Source organism: Dipodomys ordii, unplaced genomic scaffold (genome assembly GCF_000151885.1).
Source record: "Dipodomys ordii isolate 6190 unplaced genomic scaffold, Dord_2.0 Scaffold174, whole genome shotgun sequence".
NCBI classification, from domain to species: Eukaryota; Metazoa; Chordata; class Mammalia; order Rodentia; family Heteromyidae; genus Dipodomys; species Dipodomys ordii.
The window spans coordinates 263265-284220 of record NW_012267390.1 but is presented as its reverse complement, the minus strand read 5'-3'; the positions used below and the strand labels follow the sequence as shown (position 1 = coordinate 284220).

The window sequence follows — 20956 nt, the reverse complement described above, 5'->3', positions numbered from 1 at the left end:
ATGGTTGGGGTGTCTGCAGAGCGCCTGATGCCCACTACGGGTGGACCGCCATCCCTCTATGGTTGGGGTGTCTGCAGAGCGCCTGATGCCCACTATGGGTGGACCCCCTCCCTCTATGGTTGGGGTGTCTGCAGAGCGCCTGATGCCCACTACGGGTGGACCACCCTCCCTCTATGGTTGGGGGTGTCAGCAGTACTTCCGAGTCTGTGACTGGAAAGTAGCTGCATACAATTAAACTCTCTGGGCACAGGAAAGATAAATGTACTGCCCGCCCAGCTCCCTTCTCTGATGGTGAGCACTGCCCAGAAAATCTTTCATGGAAGCTTCACAGATGTGTGGCAGAGCACCCTATTAGCTCATTTTATGGACAAGGTATTTTCCATACTCCGAATTTGGACAAATGGCCAGGTGCCGGTGGCTCACACCTGTAATCCTAGCTACTCAGAAGGCTGAGATCTAAGGATCATGGTTCAAAGCCAGCACAGGCAGGAAAGTCTGTGAGACTCTTTTTTGTTTGTTTGTTTGTTTTGTCATGGGGCTTGAACTCTGGGCCTGGGCGCTGTCCCTCAGCTCTTCAGCTGAAGGCAAGTGCTCTACCTCTTGAGCCACAGTGCCACTTCTGGTTTTTTGGTGGTTTATTGGAGATAAGAGTTCCACGGACTTTCCTGCCCAGGCTGGCTTTGAACCAGGATCCTCAGATCTCAGCCTCCTGAGTAGCTAGGATTACAGGCGTGAGCCACCAGCACCCAGCTTTAGTGAGACTCTTATCTCCAATAAACCACCAGAAAACTGGAAGCAGTGCTGTGGCTCAAGTGGTAGAGTGCTCACCTTGAGCTGAAGAGCTGAATGATAGTGCCCAGGCCCAGAGTTCAAGCCCCACGACCGACAAAAAAGAAGAAGTTGGACAAATGGTTCAGGCTCCTAAAACCTATGAGTGACCCAGCTGGTATTTAAATCCTAACTGACCTGCCCCTGCCTTTCCAAGAGGAGTGCGAACAGCACAGAAGTGCCCCCCACTGTGTGCATGGTTACCTCGGCAGCAGGTGCGCTTAGGCACCCTGACAAGCTAAGGGACATCACCCAGTCCAAGTTCAAACCCCAGTGTGGGAGGAAGGCAGCTGGGAGGCCGACACCACCTGGCGTCACCACGAATGCCTGGAAGCTGTGTGTGTCTCTGCTCCTGGCCTGGGGCTGCACACCATGCTGCTGCCCAGCACCTTCTCTTAGAGAACAAGCAGGCATGGATTTCTCCAGCCATAGTGTGTGGACAGGAGAACTCGGGGCTTTCCTCACTTAGTTGAAGCAAAACAGCTAAGATGGTACTTGTTCTGGCGAGCAGGTTGGTTAGATACCTGGCCCCTGGCATGTGGGCAGTACATGTGAAAGCTGGAGGCACCGCCCTTTGGCCTCAAAATAGAGACATGTTCTAGGCTTTGGCCTGTTTTCCTCTTGGCTCCTCTGCATACTACGCAAAAGGGGTCCAGCTTCCAGGCCCCCCAGAGGTAGTACCCACCCTTCCAGAGCCAAGAGACGGTGGCCTAGAACCCCCAAAGCTCAGCCAGGCTCTGAGTTTGTCACCACAGCTGCACACACGTGAAGCTGTAGGTTACCCACAAATGCTTACTCCACACAGTTTTTATGGCCTCTAGTCTGCAGAGACAAAGGGTGTGGTTTCAGTTTACTGTTGACCTTGAGTATGTAACCTTTAAAGCCTTAGTCTAGGGCTTTATTTGTTGTTGTTCCTCTGGTCAGCTGTCAGTCTTTCTGTTGGCTTAGATCTGACTTCAGTCCCCACTCCTTAGCAGGGACCTGTCCCACGGGCTGTCTGGTGTAGTCACAAGGTTTGCTCACTAAAGCTACTGGAAGTGCTGACATGGGGTGTGCTATTTGTTGCAAGAATCTATATTGGAATCTGTCTTTACAGAAGCACTGTGGATGGTCTCTTGGGTATTATTTTATGCCATTAAGGAAGTCCGATGTATCGCTTTGGTTTCCACAGCCACTCTGACCTATGACACTCTCCGGTTTGCCGAGTTTGAGGATTTCCCTGAGACCTCGGAGCCCGTTTGGATCCTGGGTAGAAAATACAGCATTTTCACAGGTACTGGCCTCTGCTTCTGCAGAAAGCCTCTCATGATAGCGATTGCTGTCTACAACCTCCTATGACGTCTGACTTCATGTGTGTCTCCCTCTTTTAAACAACCCTAGAGAAGGACGAGATCCTGTCTGACGTGGCGTCCAGACTGTGGTTTACCTATAGGAGAAACTTCCCAGCCATTGGTAAGCATCTCACTTTTCTTCGGTCTACAACAACATCGTGCTTTAGAAAGGAGGAGACCTTACACTGAACAGTTTAAACTCCATGCCAGACACCTCATTTTATCTCCAAAGCAACCCTGGATAAATAAATAGTCTGAGGTCCCCTGCCCAGTAATGGCAGAACTCAGCTCCAAACCGGGTGGTGGTGTTTTCTGCCAGCAAACTACAGCTTGCTACTGGAGCTTAAAGTCAGCCTTAAGGGTCCGGACAGCATTTTAAACATGGAGAAGCAGAGTGTTGGCCACAGTAAGACAGTATGCTGCCTCAGAAGATTTTGGGTTCTAGTTGTATATTTGAGCGTGTGTCCTGGGTCCCTAGTACCACATAATTTTCATCCTCAACTGGGAAGATTGAAGAGCAAGGTTGTATGATGTGCTTTCATGAGACATTAAAGTAGATTCCTTACACGTGATTTTTGTGGGGGCTGGTGGGTCCCACTATAATCCTAGCTACTCAGGAGGCCAAAATCTGCAGATCATAGTTTGAAGCCAGTTTTGGCAGAAAAGTCTATGAGACTCTTATCTCTAGTTCACCAGCAAAAAATAGTCAGAAGTGGAGATGTGGCTCAAGTGGTAGCATACCGATCTTGAATGAAAAAAGCTGAGAGCAGTGCTCAGGTCCTGAGTTTGAACCCCAGTGTGTGCCTGGTGTGTAAAGGCACAAATACACACACACGCAGTGATTTTTTGCCCTTGTGTCCCCTGGATGGGGCTATAGACCTGTTTTCAGCCTTGCCTCTTAGAGCCAGAGACCCCTAGGCTGGCCATTAGGGACCAGGCTGACCCTATACGGTCCCTGTGGCCAGGCCCCAGAACCCTCCCTTCTTTTCATGCTTTCTCCAACAGTGAAGTAAAGGGATGCACTGGCTTCATGTTCCAGAACACTCGAGCAATAAAATCCACATCATTGTAGGTTATTGTTTAGTTCAGTAATTCATCAGGTAGAGCTTGGGGATAGACTTTCAGTCCACAGATTATAGATTCCAGTATCACACCTTGGCCAAGCTTGTTCTTTACATGGGCCTGGTCCCTGGAGGAGGTCAGACTAGAGGGGTGCCTTTCTTGTGGAGGAGACAAGGGTGGTCTCATGTGACTCTGCAGAGATTAGAAGTAGGTGAGGGTGATAGAGGAAAGCTCTCTCCAGGGCCCTGCAGACTGTGCTGTGCTCCTGTGTGGAAGGGGCTCTTACTGAGGGAAGAGGCACAGTGTACCCTCACTGGCACGGTGTACCCTCACTGGTACGGTATACCCTCACTGGCAGTGTACCTTCACCGGCACGGTGTACCCTCACCGGCACAGTGTTCCTTCACCGGCATGGTGTACCCTCACCAGCATGGTGTACCTTACCAGCACCGTGTACCCTCACCGGCACAGTGTACCCTCACCAGCACGGTGTACCCTCACCAGCAGTATATCCTCACCGGCAGTATATCCTCACCGGCACAGTGTACCCTCACTGGCACGGTGTACCCTCACTATCATGGTGTACCTTCACCGGCACGGTGTACCTTCACCTGCACGGTGTACCCTCACTGGCACGGTGTACCCTCACTGGCACGGTGTACCCTCACCGGCATGGTGTACCCTCACTATCATGGTGTACCTTCACCGGCACGGTGTACCTTCACCAGCACGGTGTACCTTCACCGGCACGGTGTACCCTCACCGGCACGGTGTACCCTCACCGGCACGGTGTACCCTCACCGGCACGGTGTACATCCTTCTTCCTCATCACAGCTCTTCCATGGCATTCTACTGAACTCACCGAGGACCAGCAGGATATTTTCCATGTGTTGGTTACATATTTTCACTGGAGTATATGTTGTCTTTCTGGATCCCAGAAGTGGACATGAAGTAACAGGGCCCAGGGCACATGTGCTGGAAGTGTGGAGAGTTACAGTACCCACTGCAGTGCGTGCCCTGTCCACACCAGTAACACTGCAGCACGTGTCCATCCACACCAGTAACACTGCAGCACGTCCATTCACACCAGTAACACTGCAGCGTGTCCATCCACACCAGTAACACTGCAGCACGTGTCCATCCACACCAGTAACACTGCAGCACATCCATCCACACCAGTAACACTGCAGCATGTCCATCCACACCAGTAACACTGCAGCACGTGTCCATCCACACTAGTAACACTGCAGCATGTCCATTCACACCAGTAACACTGCAGCATGTCCATCCACACCAGTAACACTGCAGCATGTCCATCCACACCAGTAACACTGCAGCACGTCCATCCACACCAGTAACACTGCAGCGTGTCCATCCACACCAGTAACACTGCAGCGTGTCCATTCACACCAGTAACACTGCAGCGTGTCCATCCACACCAGTCACACTGCAGCACGTCCATCCACACCAGTAACACTGCAACGTGTCCATCCACACCAGTAACACTGCAGTGTGTCATCCACACCAGTAACACTGCAGCACGTGTCCATCCACACCAGTAACACTGCAGCATGTCCATTCACACCAGTAACACTGCAGCATGTCTATTCACACCAGTAACACTGCAGCACATGCATCCACACCAGTAACACTCAGCACGTCCATCCACACCAGTAACACTGCAGCGTGTCCATCCACACCAGTCACACTGCAGCATGTCCATCCACACCAGTAACACTGCAGCGTGTCCATCCACACCAGTAACACTGCAGCACGTGTCCATCCACACCAGTAACACTGCAGCGTGTCCATCCACGCCAGTAACACTGCAGCACGTGTCCATTCACACCAGTAACACTGCAACGTGTCCATCCACACCAGTAACACTGCAGCGTGTCCATCCACACCAGTAACACTGCAGCGTGTCCATCCACACCAGTCACACTGCAGTGTGTCCATTCACACCAGTAACACTGCAACGTGTCCATCCACACCAGTAACACTGCAGCATGTTCATTCACACCAGTAACTCTGCAGCACGTCCATTCACACCAGTAACACTGCAGCACGTGTCTATTCACACCAGTAACACTGCAGAGTGTCCATCCACACCAGTAACACTGCAGCACGTGTCCATTCACACCAGTAACACTGCAGCACGTCCATCCACACCAGTAACACTGCAGCGTGTCCATCCACGCCAGTAACACTGCAGCACGTGTCCATTCACACCAGTAACACTGCAACGTGTCCATCCACACCAGTAACACTGCAGCGTGTCCATCCACACCAGTAACACTGCAGCACGTCCATCCACACCAGTAACACTGCAGCATGTCCATTCACACCAGTAACACTGCAGCATGTCCATCCACACCAGTAACACTGCAGCATGTCCATCCACACCAGTAACACTGCAGCACGTCCATCCACACCAGTAACACTGCAGCGTGTCCATCCACACCAGTAACACTGCAGCGTGTCCATTCACACCAGTAACACTGCAGCGTGTCCATCCACACCAGTCACACTGCAGCACGTCCATCCACACCAGTAACACTGCAACGTGTCCATCCACACCAGTAACACTGCAGTGTGTCATCCACACCAGTAACACTGCAGCACGTGTCCATCCACACCAGTAACACTGCAGCATGTCCATTCACACCAGTAACACTGCAGCATGTCTATTCACACCAGTAACACTGCAGCACATGCATCCACACCAGTAACACTCAGCACGTCCATCCACACCAGTAACACTGCAGCGTGTCCATCCACACCAGTCACACTGCAGCATGTCCATCCACACCAGTAACACTGCAGCGTGTCCATCCACACCAGTAACACTGCAGCACGTGTCCATCCACACCAGTAACACTGCAGCGTGTCCATCCACGCCAGTAACACTGCAGCACGTGTCCATTCACACCAGTAACACTGCAACGTGTCCATCCACACCAGTAACACTGCAGCGTGTCCATCCACACCAGTAACACTGCAGCGTGTCCATCCACACCAGTCACACTGCAGTGTGTCCATTCACACCAGTAACACTGCAACGTGTCCATCCACACCAGTAACACTGCAGCACGTGTCCATCCACACCAGTAACACTGCAGCACGTCCATCCACACCAGTAACACTGCAGCACGTGTCCATCCACACCAATAACACTGCAGCATGTCCATCGACACCAGTAACACTGCAGCGTGTCCATTCACACCAGTAACACTGCAGCGTGTCTATTCACACCAGTAACACTGCAGCACGTCCATCCACACCAGTAACAATCAGCATGTCCATCCACACCAGTAACACTCAGCACGTCCATCCACACCAGTAACACTGCAGCATGTCCATCCACACCAGTAACACTGGACATCATGAACTTTTTCCTTTCTGGTAAATTGGTAACCAAGGAAAATTGCATTTTCTGGATTCATCTTGGGGGTTATTGTTCCAAGCCAGTAGCCATTGTCATACATGACTGGCTTGTTCATATATTTTCCTGCTTGGAGGGACCCAGGAGTCGGTGCTGTTGATGTGGTGTCGACTCAGGACTCCGGCCGGGACTCGACATGGTGGCCCTGTTAAGCATGTGCTTCTCTCTCCGTCATAGGGGGAACAGGCCCCACCTCAGACACGGGCTGGGGCTGCATGCTGCGGTGCGGACAGATGATCTTTGCCCAGGCTCTTGTGTGCCGACACTTAGGCCGAGGTGAGTCACGGTGACTGGGGGGCTGTGGTGAGGAACCATCGGTTAAACCCAGTTAGAGTTCAGAAGCTTCTCCTGTGACATCTGTTGGGTTTTTGGTTTTGTTTTTTTGGTGCCAGTCCTGGAGTTTGAGCTCAGGGTCTGGGCACTGTCCCTGAGCTGCTTTTGCTCAAGGCTGGCACTCTACCACTTGAGTCACAGCACTACTGGCTTTTTTAGTCGTTTATGGAGATAAGAGTCTCACGGACTTTCCTGCCTGGGCAACTTCGAACTGCAATCCTTAGATCTCAGCTTCCCCAATAGCTAGGATTACAAGCGTGAGCCACCAGCGCCTGGCGACCTATTGGTTTTTATTGGTTAGAGGAACTGATTTTGGAGTGCTTATATGAATGTTTGTATTTTAAAGATTATCTATAAATGTTCCTCTTTAACTGTATTTTACTTTCAGTCTGGATTTGTTTTGATGAGTTGGTGTTTTGTATGTTTGAGATCCTGGTGAATCTGGCTGTGTGTGTGTGTGTCTGTTGTGGGGCTTGAACTCAGGGCCTGGGAACTGTCCCTGAACCTCTTTGTGCTCAAAGCTAGCGCTCTATCACTTTGAGCCACAACACCACTTCCAGGTTTTGGGTGGTTAATTGGAGATAAAAGTGTCGCAGGGACTTTTCTGCTCAGGATGGCTTCAAACAGCGATCCTTAGATTGCAGCCTCCTGAGTAGCTAGGATAACAGGGGTGAGCCACCGGCTCCTGACAAATTTGGCTTTTTTTTTTTTTTGTCAGTCATGGGGCTTGAACCCTGGGCCTGGGCGCTGTCCCTCAGCTCTTCAGCTCAAGGGTAGCACCCCTACCACTTGAGCCACAGTGCCACTTAGCTTTTTCTGCTTATGTGGTGCTGAGGAATCGAACCCGGGGTCTCATGCATGCAAGGCAAGCGCTCTACCACTGAGCCACCTTCCTAGCCCCAAATTTGGCCTTTTACTTTAGAAAGGTTGGAAGAAGTTTGGGGCTTGTCTGAGTTAGTGTGCTCTTGTGTGTGTTTGTTTCCCATAGATTGGAGGTGGGCGCAGCGCCAGCGGCAGCCTGACAGCTACTTCAGCGTCCTCAGCGCCTTCCTGGACAGGAAGGACAGCTACTACTCCATCCACCAGATAGGTGGGGCCTCCCTGGGGGCTTCTCTGTGGAGCTGGAGTCGCTCTGGCCTCGGGCGCTGCTGTGCGTGGTCCAGCAGCAGTTCAGACGCTGCCCCTCTCCCGATACAGAGTCTGGAAACCAGATTCTGTCTCCAGATTGGCAGTCCTGTGTCAGGCGGATCTTCTGTCTAGACCGCTCTGTAACTGTTTCCTGGCACCACATGCGTTAGAGGTGGTGGGGGATTGGGTTGTCTGTGGTGGATGTGTTGCTAATCTGGGTTTGTTTCCTGCAGCTCAAATGGGAGTTGGTGAAGGGAAGTCTATAGGCCAGTGGTATGGGCCGAACACCGTCGCTCAGGTCCTCAAGTGCGTATCCAGCCTGTCTTTTTCCCTCTGGGGTGGCTGTCCATGTTCCTTGGAAACAAGGAACATGGGGTCTGGCTCTTTCTTTACAAGACCAGGAGGAGCTCATGGTGACCCTGCCTAGTTGTCTCGTGTGCTGGTGAAGCGGGAGCCTTCACCTGGGGCCCAGGGTGGGCCTGGCCTCTGCCAGAGTCCCATGTGGAGTGGTAGCCATGGCAGTTAGGTGTGTCCCGGGGGGGGGGGCTTTGGGCTCCTCAGGGGCACAGGGGACTGTGCCCTGCCACGTGACTCAGGGTCTGCAGCTTGGTCCGAGCTTGCTTGCCTGCCTCAGTTGTTCTGTGGGACATGTATCCTTTGGACGTCTCTGAAGCAGCTCTTCCTGCCATTTCCAGGGACTTGTCACTCCCCTCCTCCGCATAGTCATTTGGCCGGCGTCGGCTCCTGTGGTTACTGGCCCTTGGAGCCAGCACTGAGGGGCTCTGGGCGCTGGCTGGGCTCAGGCTTGATGTCTAGCTGCAGCTGTCCCTCAGCATCCTTGTTCCGCTGTCCTCTCTCTGTCACAGGGTCCCTGCCACCCCACACGGTGTGGCCCTTTCCCTGTGGGGCCTCTAGTCTGTCAGGCGTGAGGCCGCTCGACACGGTGGCTTGGGCCTGACCAGGCTTGTTGGGGGGGGGCGCCCCTCCGTTTCCAGCGCTCCTCTGTGCAGTCAGCTCCTGAGGGGCAGCTGGCAGCGATCATCCTCAGCTTGCTTCCTGTCTGTGGAGTAGGACCTGCTCTTCACTTTCTGAGACTTGGTGTTTCCCTTTGGGAAGCTGTTCAAATACTGATCTTTTCCGGGGAGCGGAAAGTTCATGGGCACGTTCTCTTGCTTTCTACAGGAAGCTTGCTGTGTTCGACACGTGGAGCTCCTTGGCGGTTCACATAGCAATGGACAACACTGTAGTGATGGAGGAGATCAGTAAGTGGCTCAGGGCTCCAGCTGACAGGGAGGCGGCATTATGGGTGACACGTGTTTCCCTGCTGAGCCCAAGAGAGAGCAGTGCTTGAGGGTGGAGGGCCACAGGAAACCTCTGGTGGCCTCAGTCTCTGTTGGCACACCGGGCCCCCCCTTGAGCTTTATCCACAGGCTAAGGCTGGTCGCGGTGGCACAGACCTGCAGTCTGGCACGAGGGATGTTGAGTTAGAGGATCCTTGAGTCTAGGAGTTCAAGGCCAGCCTAGGCACCATAGAAGACTCCGTCAAGAAAGACAGAGACGGTCTGGGAATGTGGCTTCGTGGTAGAGTGCATGAAGCCCTGGGTTCAATTCCTCAGTTCCACATACACAGAACTGGAAGTGGCGCTGTGGCTGAAGTGGTAGAGTGTTAGCCTTGAGCAAAAGAAGCTCAGGAGCAGTGCCAGGCCCTGAGTTCAAGTGCCAGGACTGGCAAAAAAAAAAGAGAGAGAGAGAGAATAAAAAGCAGTATGTAAGAAATAGAAATAACCAACTCTTACCCACTGTCGGTGGCTCACACCTGTAATCCTAGCTACTCAGGAGGCTGAGATCTGAGGTTTGAGGCTTAAGGCCAGCCCGGGCAGAAAAGTCTGTGAGACTCTTATCTCCAGCTAACTACCAAAAAGTTGGAAACGATGCTATGGCTCAAAGTGGGAGGAAATCAGCCCTGAGCACAAGATCAGGGACAGTGCCCAGGCCCCAAGTTCAAGCCCAAGACTGGGGAAACAAAAGAAAGGAAGCAAGCAAGCAGCGGCGTCCAGCTACACTCAGGCAGGAGTTCTGGCTGAGTGCCTCTGTGTGTGCTGATGGGCCACAGTGAGTTACCTCATCTCAAGAAAGAAGTACCGAGGGAAGGAAGTGGCCTGCCGGTCAGCACCCTGAGGGGACCAGGTGTGCAGTCGACGTCTGGAAGGAGGGCAGGCCCGGTGCGCACAGGTGTTGGTGAGCAAGGGCCTCTCCTGAGGTGCAGCCATAGTCACGCTGCTCTTGTGTTTCAGAATCCACTCACACGGCCCAGCAGCACCTTTTCTAAAGAATACCTTAGAAAGCGGCTCTAAGTTTGGAGTTCTAGATGTGAGCTGCTGGCCTTGGACCCACTAGAAGTGAGTGGACCTTGCCTGTGTGGCCAGAGTATGTGAGCCACCACCGGCGTCTGCCAGGTGGCGCACAGGCCACTTCCTGCTGGAGTGACAGGCCCCTCAGGCGCACTGCTCGCCTCTGGCCGTCCTCAGGGGCGTATTGGTGGTGGTGGGAGGGGCCAGAATCTGACCTAGTAAGGAGCAGCACTTAACCCACAGCTGTGAGAACAAGCATCCCTTCCCCCCTCCCGGCTTCTCGAGGCCAGTGCAAGGGCTTTTTCTCTGACTTATTTCTTGAACTTTTTATTGATTGATTGATTGAGTGATGGATTGATTGTTGGTCGTGGGGCCTGAACTCTGGGCCTGGGTGCTGTCCCTCCTCTCTTCAGTTCAAGGCGAGTGCTCTACCACTTGAGCCACAGCCCCACTTCCAGTCTTCTGGTGGCTTATTGAAGATAAGAGTTTCATGGACTTTTTTGCCTGGGCTGGCTTTGAACCGTGATCCTCAGATCTCAGCCTCCTGAGTAGCTAGGATTATAGGCATGAGCCACCAATGCCCAGCTTTAAACTTCTTATAAAACTTTCTAGGAAAAGTATGAAGAAAGAAATGTTAGTGATTTTATCACTTACTCAGAAATAGCACTATCTAAAACAACAATAAAGTAAATTAGAAAAAAAGAAAGAGAAAATAACACACTAGAAGGAAGCAGTGTTCTTTGCATGTTTGTTAAAAATTGCTGGGCACTCCTATCTACTCAGGAGGCTGAGGGCTGGGGATTGCGGTTCAAAGCCAGCTTGGGCAGGAAAGCCCAGGAGACTCTTACCTCCAATTAATCACCAGAATAGTTGGAAGTGAAGCAGTGGCTCAAGTGGCAAAGTACTAGCCTTGAGCAGAGAAGCTAAGGGACAGCGCTCAGGCCCTGAGTTGAAGCCCCAGAACCAGCCAAAAGAAAAGAAAATTTAATATCAGTGCCAGAACAGCCAAGAAAAGGACTGGGAGAAAAACCAAGATATCTGAATTTATAGAGATAGTTGACCAGAATAGAGGAAGTATAAAACCAAATATGTGCAGTGGAAATTTCCCAAAGAGGAAGAGGAAGCGCCCCTAATTAGGTGAGAATTGTCTTTAGAGCTAAACACCCAACTTTTGTGAGTCAGAAATACTGAAAGATACATGTCCCCCATGCTGTTTCTGAGTTGCAAGAATAGAACATCCACAACACCCAATGACATAGTTAACCCTAAGCCAGGTCCTGCCCTGGCCTCCCCGGCCCTGCAAGATGTCGCAGGAAACACTCAGTTCTGAGGGAAAGGCCCAGCATCAGGAGGCGGGCAGGTATCCACGGGGATCAACCTAGGTTTTTTCATTAATGGAGAGTGGGAACTCTATGTTAAGAATTAAAAGGAGGGCTGGGAAGGTGGCTCAGTGGTAGAGCGCTTGCCTTGTATGCATGAGGCCCTGGGTTCCATTCCTCAGCACCACATAAGCAGAAAAAGCCAGAGGTTGCGCTGTGGCTCAAGTGGTAGAGCGCTAGCCTTGAGCTGAAGAGCTGAGGGACAGCGCCCAGGCCCAGGGTTCAAGCCCCATGACCGACAAAAAAAAAAAAAAAAAAGAATTAGAAGGAGCCAGGTGCCAGTGGCTTGTGCCTGTAATCCTAGCTACTCAGGAGGCTGAGATCTAAGGATTGTGGTTCAAAGCCAGCCCAGACAGGAAAGTCTGTGAGACTTCTTTTTGGTTGTCATGTGGCTTGCACTATGCTGTCTCTGAGCTCTTCAGATCAAAGTGAGCGCTCTATCACTTGAGCCACAGCACCACTTCCGGTTTTCTGGTGGGTAATTGGAGATAAGTCTTATGGACTTTCCTTCCCAGGCTGGCTTTGAACCATGATCCTCAGATCTCAGCCTCCTGAGTAGCTAGGATTACAGGCCTGAGCCACAGTGCCCAGCTTGAGACTCATTTTTTTTTTTTTTGGTCCGGTCGTGGGGCCTGAACTCTGGGCCTAGGCGCTGTCCCTCAGCTCTTCAGCTCAAGGCTAGCGCTCTACCATTTGAGCCACAGCGCCACTTCTGGCTTTTTTTCTTTTTGTTTATGTGGTACTGAGGAATTGAACCCAGGGCCTCATGCATGCAAGACAAGCACTCTACCACTGAGCCACCTTCCCAGCCCCTTGAGACTCATTTTTAAGAGTCGAGGTCAAACTGGGTTCCTATTAACCTAGCAACCGAGGAGGCTGAAACCCGGAGGATGGAGCCATAAACCAGCCTAGGCAGTGAATTTGGAAGACAGGAAAGTGTACCGTATACCAGCACAGTGCTGGACTGGAAGTGTGGTTCAAGTATTAGAGCAACCAGCAGTGCACAAGAAATCCGAGACCATGAGGTCCTGAGCTCAAGCCTTGGTACTGGTACCAAAAAAATAAAGAAAAAGGAATCCCGTTCAGTTAAACTCCCTCACACTGGTCTTGGGTGTTTCCTTGGGATTTGATTTGCTCTAGGTTAAATGTTCTGACGTTCCCTGCCACTGAGTGGCACTCTGTCCTCGGCCACCTGTCAGAGGCCTGTCTCTGTGTGTGTCCTTTGGTCTGCTGGGGAACTGTACACTTTCCTCTTATAATTAAAACAAAAAATCTGAGGTTGGTCCCTAATGTGTTGGTGAACTTAATGACTGGAAAGGGTGGTTTTCCTGACAGGTTTATTGATTGACATTCTTGAGAAGGAACTCCCACTTTCCTTTTACCTCTTCCCTTTATTTTATTTTATTTTTTTGTTGGTCATGGAGGCTGGGCCTGGGCGCTCTCCCTCAGCTCTTCAGCTCATGGCTAGCGCTCTACCACTGAGCCACCTTCCCAGCCAGAGCCTCAGGCATGCAAGGCAAGCGCTCCACCACTGAGCCACCTTCCCAGCCCTCCCTCTATTTTAAATCACCCTTGGATTCCTGGGTTCTTCTTTTTAACCGCTGTGTTACTTCTCCCTGTTGGTTTGGTGCTCCCTTTCGTCGGGCCCTGTCTTTGAGAGTCTGATTTTGTTTGCTGATCACGGGCTGGTGTCTCCCGTCGGCGAAGTGCCCCCAGCTCCTCCTGTGCTCCCTGCCTCCCCCCTGCCGCAGACCCTGGCTCCTGAGCGTGTGGACGGTGTGGTAGGCTGGACTGTCTCCCGCCCACACCCACACCCCTAGTTCATGTACTTGTTGAAGGTGTGCCCAGTGCGTTCAGATAGCAGACCTAAGGGTAGAGCAAAAGCTGTTCTTTGACGCCCTCCTTGCTGAGGAGGGTGGGTAAGTGGCTCTTGTTAGGCTGGGTCCTTACTTTGTCTCTAAAGTGCACATGATATTTTTCTTGCACTAATTGGTGTTATGTGCTTTATTTCTCAATAATTTTTTTAAGTTGAATGTTCTCTGAGTGGCAGGATTCTGGAGAAATTTTGTTTTCCTGGTTGACTTATGTTTTAAACACTTGCTTTCTGCTACCTTTCTTGATGGTGCCATGGTGATGTGCTTGCTCCTTGGGGAGCCCTTCCCGCCACTGCTTGGCCTGTGAAAATTCCATCTTTTTGTCCAGGAAGATTGTGCAGGGCTGGTCTTCCCAGTGCCGGGGCTGCTGCACTCCCTGCGGATTCCGAGCGGCACTGTAACGGCTTTCCTGCGGAGGCCGAGGCCGCTCCCCGGCCGTCGCCCTGGAGACCACTCGTGCTGCTGATCCCCCTGCGCCTGGGCCTCACAGACATCAACGAGGCCTACGTGGAGACGCTGAAGGTGGGTCTTGAGCGTGGCTGTGGCCCCAAGCACCTCCTCCCAGCCTGTGGTCAGCAGCCCCTGGGAAGCAGCCATTGGTCAAGAGAGGCAGGAGAGACATTAAATAAAACAAGGTTTTTGAGAATTGGAACATGAAGAACTTATAAGGTGTCCTCAGTGCAGGAGCCTGACATTCAAGGCCTGCTGAGCCTCCCAGGTGTCTGAGGAGGGCGAAGGCCCACGGGCCCACTGGGGGCGCTCCTCCCTGTGTGATGCTGACATCACCATCTGCACCCCAGAAGCAACAGGCAAAGCCTTTGGAGCTTCAGTTGATTCAAAATACGGAGTGGAAACATTGCCTTTTGTTAACCATCTTTAAACTTTGTTAAACGTTGTGTGTGCCGTGTTTCATCCCTGTAATCAGGATGTTGAGATCTGAGGGTCACAGTGTAAAGCCAGGCCTGGCAGGAAAGGCTGTGAGACTCTTATCTGTTGCTAATTACCCACCAGAAAACTGGAACTGGCGCTGTGACTCAAGTGGTAGAGTGCTAGCCTTGAGCAAAAGAAGCTCAGGGACAGTGCCCAGGATGAAAACTCAAGTCCCGGGACTGGCCAAAATAATAATACAATTTACTTGTCGTACGCTGGTGGCTCACACCTGTCATTCTCTAGGAGACAGATCTGATGATTGAGGCTCAGAGCCGTCCTGGGCAGCAAAGTCTGTGAGACTCATCTCCAGTTAACCAGCCAAAAGCTGGAAATGAGCTGTGGCTCACGTACTGGTGTTGGCCTTGATGAGCAAGAAAGCTAAGGGACAGCGCCCAGGCCCTGAGTGCCAGCCCGGTACTGGCACATGCCCGTGCGTGCACACACCCCTCCCCCTCCCCCCAGTGTTCCCCTCAGACAGGGTTTCTTGTCTTGGTCTTTTCTTCCTCTGGCTCTCTGACTGCTCTCTGCTGTAGTCTCAGTGTCAGCTCCCCTTGTTTGAATTTTTTTTGGGGTTATAAAGCTGACATACAGAGGGGTCACAACCCCATAAGTCAGCTGATGAGTCCATTTCTTGTTGCACACTGTCAACCCGTCTCACCCACAGTCGTACAATTCATTTGAACAGTGTCCATTGAGTACCACTGCTGCATTTGTTCACTTTCGTTTCTGTGGCCCCCCTTTGCCCTCCTAAAGACTGACACGAGATGAAAACAAACAGCAACAAAGGAAAAAGCCTCTTGTTTCTATCAATACTATTTTATAGGGTCAGCTGCGCCCGGCCCCTGCAAGCCTTGTGTTCCTCTCCCACACATCCTTTGGTCTCCCTGTCTGTGTTCCTCTCTCTCTCCCGCGCATCCTTTGGTCTCCCTGTCTGTGTTCCTCTCTCTCTCCCGCACCCTCCTTTGGTCTCCCTGTCTGTGTTCCTCTCTCTCTCCCGCACCCTCCTTTGGTCTCCCTGTCTGTGTTCCTCTCTCTCTCCCGCACATCCTTTGGTCTCCCTGTCTGTGTTCCTCTCTCTCTCCCGCGCATCCTTTGGTCTCCCTGTCTGTGTTCCTCTCTCTCTCTCCCGCGCATCCTCCTTTGATCTCCTTGTCTGTGTTCCTCTCTCTCTCTCTCCCGCGCATCATCCTTTGGTCTCCTTGTCTGTGTTCCTCTCTCTCTCTCTCCCGCGCATCCTCCTTTGGTCTCCCTGTCTGTGTTCCTCTCTCTCTCCCGCATCCTCCTTTGGTCTCCCTGTCTGTGTTCCTCTCTCTCTCCCGCACATCCTCCTTTGGTCTCCCTGTCTGTGTTCCTCTCTCTCTCTCTCACATCATCCTTTGGTCTCCCTGTCTGTGTTCCTCTCTCTCTCTCTCACATCATCCTTTGGTCTCCCTGTCTGTGTTCCTCTCTCTCTCCCGCATCCTCCTTTGGTCTCCTTGTCTGTGTTCCTCTCTCTCTCTCCCGCGCATCCTCCTTTGGTCTCCCTGTCTGTGTTCCTCTCTCTCTCCCGCATCCTCCTTTGGTCTCCCTGTTGTGTTCCTCTCTCTCTCCAGCGCACTCTCTCTCCCGCGCATCCTTTGGTCTCCCTGTCTGTGTTCCTCTCTCTCTCCCGCATCATCCTTTGGTCTCCCTGTCTGTGTTCCTCTCTCTCTCTCTCCCGAGCATCCTCCTTTGGTCTCCGTCTGTGTTCCTCTCTCTCTCCCGCATCCTCCTTTGGTCTCCCTGTCTGTGTTCCTCTCTCTCTCCCGCATCCTCCTTTGGTCTCCCTGTCTGTGTTCCTCTCTCTCTCTCCCGCGCATCATCCTTTGGTCTCCCTGTCTGTGTTCCTCTCTCTCTCTCCCGCGCATCTTCCTTTGGTCTCCCTGTCTGTGTTCCTCTCTCTCTCTCCCGCGCATCCTCCTTTGGTCTCCCTGTCTGTGTTCCTCTCTCTCTCTCCCGCGCATCATCCTTTGGTCTCCCTGTCTGTGTTCCTCTCTCTCTCTCCCGCGCATCCTCCTTTGGTCTCCCTGTCTGTGTTCCTCTCTCTCTCCCGCGCATCCTTTGGTCTCCCTGTCTGTGTTCCTCTCTCTCTTCCCGCGCATCCTCCTTTGGTCTCCCTGTCTGTGTTCCTCTCTCTCTCTCCCGCGCATCCTCCTTTGGTCTCCCTGTCTGTGTTCCTCTCTCTCTCTCCCGCGCATCATCCTTTGGTCTCCCTGTCTGTGTTCCTCTCTCTCTCTCCCGCGCATCCTCCTTTGGTCTCCCTGTCTGTGTTCCTCTCTCTCTCTCCCGCGCATCCTCCTTTGGTCTCCCTGTCTGTGTTCCTCTCTCTCTCTCCCGCGCATCCTCCTTTGGTCTCCCTGTCTGTGTTCCTCTCTCTCTCCCGCACCCTCCTTTGGTCTCCCTATCTGTGTTCCTCTCTCTCTCCAGCGCATCCTCCTTTGGTCTCCCTGTCTGTGTTCCTCTCTCTCTCTCCAGCGCATCCTTTGGTCTCCCTGTCTGTGTTCCTCTCTCTCTCTCCCGCGCATCCTCCTTTGGTCTCCCTGTCTGTGTTCCTCTCTCTCTCCCGCGCATCCTCCTTTGGTCTCCCTGTCTGTGTTCCTCTCTCTCTCTCCCAAGCATCCTCCTTTGGTCTCCCTGTCTGTGTTCCTCTCTCTGTCCCCCGCATCATCCTTTGGTCTCCCTGTCTGTGTTTCTCTCTCTCCCGCATCCTCCTTTGGTCTCCCTGTCTGTGTTCCTCTCTCTCTCGCTCCCGCACATCCTTTGGTCTCCCTGTCTGTGTTCCTCTCTCTCTCCCGCGCATCCTCCTTTGGTCTCCCTGTCTGTGTTCCTCTCTCTCTCGCTCCCGCGCATCCTTTGGTCTCCCTGTCTGTGTTCCTCTCTCTCTCCAGCGCATCCTCCTTTGGTCTCCCTGTCTGTGAATGCCCAGAGCTTGTCCCCATGTACTGGGTTTAGCTTTCACATGTGAATGAGAACGTGTCCTGCTTGTCTCTGAGCTTGGCTTACCACACCTGTGTGATTTGTTCTAGGCCTGTCCACTTCCCTGCAAGTGACATATATTCTTTCTAAAGGCTGAAACCCATTTCTCCTTGCCCACCCCTCACCTGACTTGCCTGTGTCCATTTCTCCTACCCCCTGGCTCCGATCTGTATCCTGGCCAGGCCTCCTCTGCCCTCTCTAGGCCTCTCTAGGCCCTCGCTCTCTTTCCCTGAGCCTGTGGGAATATGGCGGAGCTCTCTAGACTAATGGCTCTGGGTTTGTTTTTCCGTGGTGGGGTGGGGTGGGATGTCTGTGCCTGCCCAGAGGTGTCTTCCGTGCTGTGCTCAGCAGCCCCCTCTCTTCCACAGCACTGTTTCATGATGCCCCAGTCCCTGGGTGTCATCGGAGGGAAGCCCAACAGTGCCCACTACTTCATTGGCTACATGGGTGAGTCTGGCCTGCCCGCCGGGTGACGTTCCACCGCAGTTCCGGCTGTACGTGGGCTCTCCCCCCGCCCCTCACACCTGCTGTGATGTAATCACGTAGGGCCCTGGTGGACAGCCCGTGGCTTCTTCTGTGAGGGGCCCCTCCTGACATCCAGACCGGCTGGCTGCCGGGCCCTGCGCATCTTCCAGCCCCTGCCCCGTCCTCTGCCTGCTGCAGCCCTCAGCTTGGTTTGTCAGGCTGACCGGCGTGGCAGGTAGCCTTTGCCTGCTCCCCCCTTGTCCCTCTGACTTGTGCATCGTCCTTGTCAGGTGAGGAGCTGATCTACCTGGACCCCCACACGACGCAGCCTGCGGTGGAGCCGAGCGACGGCTGCTGCATCCCAGACGAGAGCTTCCACTGCCAGCTCCCTCCCTGCAGGATGGGCATCGGGGAGCTCGACCCTTCCATTGCCGTGGTACCTGAGCAGCTGCCTTTGTGGTGGGGCACTGGGGCCTGAGCACCCGCTGCCTCATGCTCTTTCTCCTTTTCTTTCTTTTTTTTTTTTTGGTCGTGGGGCTTGAAGTCCGGGCCTGGGCGCTGTCCCTGACCTCTTCAGCTCAAGGCGAGCGCTCGATCACTTGAGCCACAGTGCCACTTTTGGTTCTCTGGTGGTTATTTGGAGATAAGCGACTCAGGGACTTTCCTGTCGGGGCTGGCTTTGAACTGTGGTCCTCAGATCTCAGCCTCCTGCGTAGGATGACAGGTGTGAGCCACCGGTGTCCGGCTGCCTCTTGCTCTTGCATGGCTCAAGGCTGATGCTGCACCACGTGAGCCGCACCTCCACGTCTGCCTTTTGGGTGGTTAATTGGACTTGACTGCCCCAGCTGGCATTGACCTCAGTCTCCTGAATGGGATTTCAGGAGTAAGCCACAGCAACCCAGCTAAGCATCTGTTTTGAGTCATTTTATGACAAATCCTTTGTGAGAAAAAAAGGAAAAACTTGAGTTTTGTTTTTCCAATATTTCAGTTTCTTGTTCATGTGGTTGGAAAGCCCAAGGCCTTGGACATATGAACAGTAACCCTCATCCTTAGGTCTAACCCAGAGACCACCCAGGTGGCCCCCTGGCCTTCGTTTGGGCCAGAGCGCGAGTGTGAACCTGGATGTGTCCTGTAAGCATGAGGGTGTGTTTCTCCACTTCGCACACTAGTACATGGTGGTCTGTTGAAGCATGTGTCTCCTGTTGTTTTATGTAGTGTTTCTGGGACCTGGTTCCTCAGAATGAGAGTCTTCTCCCTTTTGGATGGTGTCGTCAGTGTTGGTTGTTGTATGCAAACCCGCGTACTCCCAAAATGTCCTTGGGGAAGTAGAATAAGAGTGGAAAACAGTAGCAGTGCCCGGCCTGCACTGTGGGATCCACCACGTGGACTGTTCCGGTAGTGGAGAATGGGGCAGGTCACTTTGACATGGCACAGCCACAGACACCACCCTGAGCAAACACTTTTGCTCACTCCTCCCCGATCGCTGGGGAGGGTTGGGAACCGGGTGGGCGAGCTGGACTTTCATCAGAACCCACTGTGAGTCCTTCCTCTAAAATTAAGTATCCCTGTCACCGCCAGTGCGTCTCAGTAACTCACAGTGGCTGGTTCAGTAAGTGGACCACCAGCCACCCAACGGTGCTCAGCGCCAGCAGGCCAGTTCTACACCCGCTGCTCCCACCACAGGCAGAATAGGAGTAGCGACTTAAAGAGATGGGCCTTCTGTCTTCAGTCTCTGTGTCTGTACTTAAGCATGTCCATAATGAAGTGTGTAGAGCAGACAAGGCCTTTGGAGTAGGAGAGAGCACCCAGGAGCCGGGCACCAGTGGCTCCTGTCTGTAATCCTAGCTACTCAGGAGGCTGAGATCTGAAGATTGTGGTTCAAAGCCAGCCCAGGCCGGAAAGTCCTTGAGACTCTTACCTTCAATAACCTACCAGAAAAAAACCCGGAAGTGGTGCTGTGGCTCAAGTGGTAGAGCGCTAGCCTTGAGCTGAAGAGCTGAGGGACAGCGCCCAGGCCCAGAGTTCAGGCCCCAGGACCAACAACAACAACAAGAGCACCCAGGTTGAGCTGTCCCCGTGTCAGGCATTTTTTTCAGTCTGTGTTTTGTCTGTTTTTCCATGTAAGCATCTGTAAATCTGGCGGGTGTAACGTTGAGTGTCCCCACATCAGATCACCTCTGAGCTCAGACCCACTTTGAACTGCTGCCTTGTCTTTGCTGCTGCTCCTTGCTACATGCCCAGAGGGAGTAGTCTCTCTGCTTTGCCCTGATGAGTCTTCAAAGCCTTTGTCGTTCTCAGAAAATCAACTGAGGCTTAAAAAAAATGGACATGAATGCTGATGGCTCACCTCTGTCATCCTAGTTACTCGGGAGGCTGAGACCTGAGGACCGCAGCTCAGCGCCAGCCTAGGCAGACAAGTCCATGAGACTCTTATCTCCTTTAAGCAGCAAAAAGCTGGGAGTGGAGCGTGTGTGCAGAGCGTGTGGAAGGCCGTGTCGTGGAGCGTGGGTGCAGAGCGTGTGGAAGGCGGGCTGTGTCGTGGAGCGTGGGTGCAGAGCGTGTGGAAGGCTGTGTCGTGGAGCGTGCGTGCAGAGCGTGTGGAAGGCGGCTGTGTCGTGGAGTGTGGGTGCAGAGCGTGTGGAAGGCCGTGTCGTGGAGTGTGGGTGCAGAGCGTGTGGAAGGCGGGCTGTGTCGTGGAGCGTGGGTGCAGAGCATGTGGAAGGCGGGCTGTGTCGTGGAGTGTGCGTGCAGAGCGTGTGGAAGGCGGGCTGTGTCGTGGAGCGTGGGTGCAGAGCGTGTGGAAGGCGGGCTGTGTCGTGGAGCGTGGGTGCAGAGC

General features: G+C 53.0%; 1 protein-coding gene across 1 annotated transcript in view; it reads left to right on the top strand.

Moving 5' to 3' along the window:
• Positions 1-2000: 2000 nt before the first annotated feature.
• The window catches only part of Atg4b (autophagy related 4B, cysteine peptidase), a 22426-nt gene continuing 3470 nt past the window's right edge, over positions 2001-20956 (top strand). The window contains exons 1-9 of the mRNA XM_013033669.1: positions 2001-2101; positions 2209-2280; positions 6844-6942; positions 7988-8089; positions 8361-8433; positions 9310-9389; positions 14060-14253; positions 18024-18102; positions 18411-18556. Coding sequence (XP_012889123.1) covers positions 6882-6942; positions 7988-8089; positions 8361-8433; positions 9310-9389; positions 14060-14253; positions 18024-18102; positions 18411-18556 — 735 coding nt within the window. The 5' untranslated portion in view covers positions 2001-2101; positions 2209-2280; positions 6844-6881. The remainder of the gene's footprint in view (positions 2102-2208; positions 2281-6843; positions 6943-7987; positions 8090-8360; positions 8434-9309; positions 9390-14059; positions 14254-18023; positions 18103-18410; positions 18557-20956) is intronic.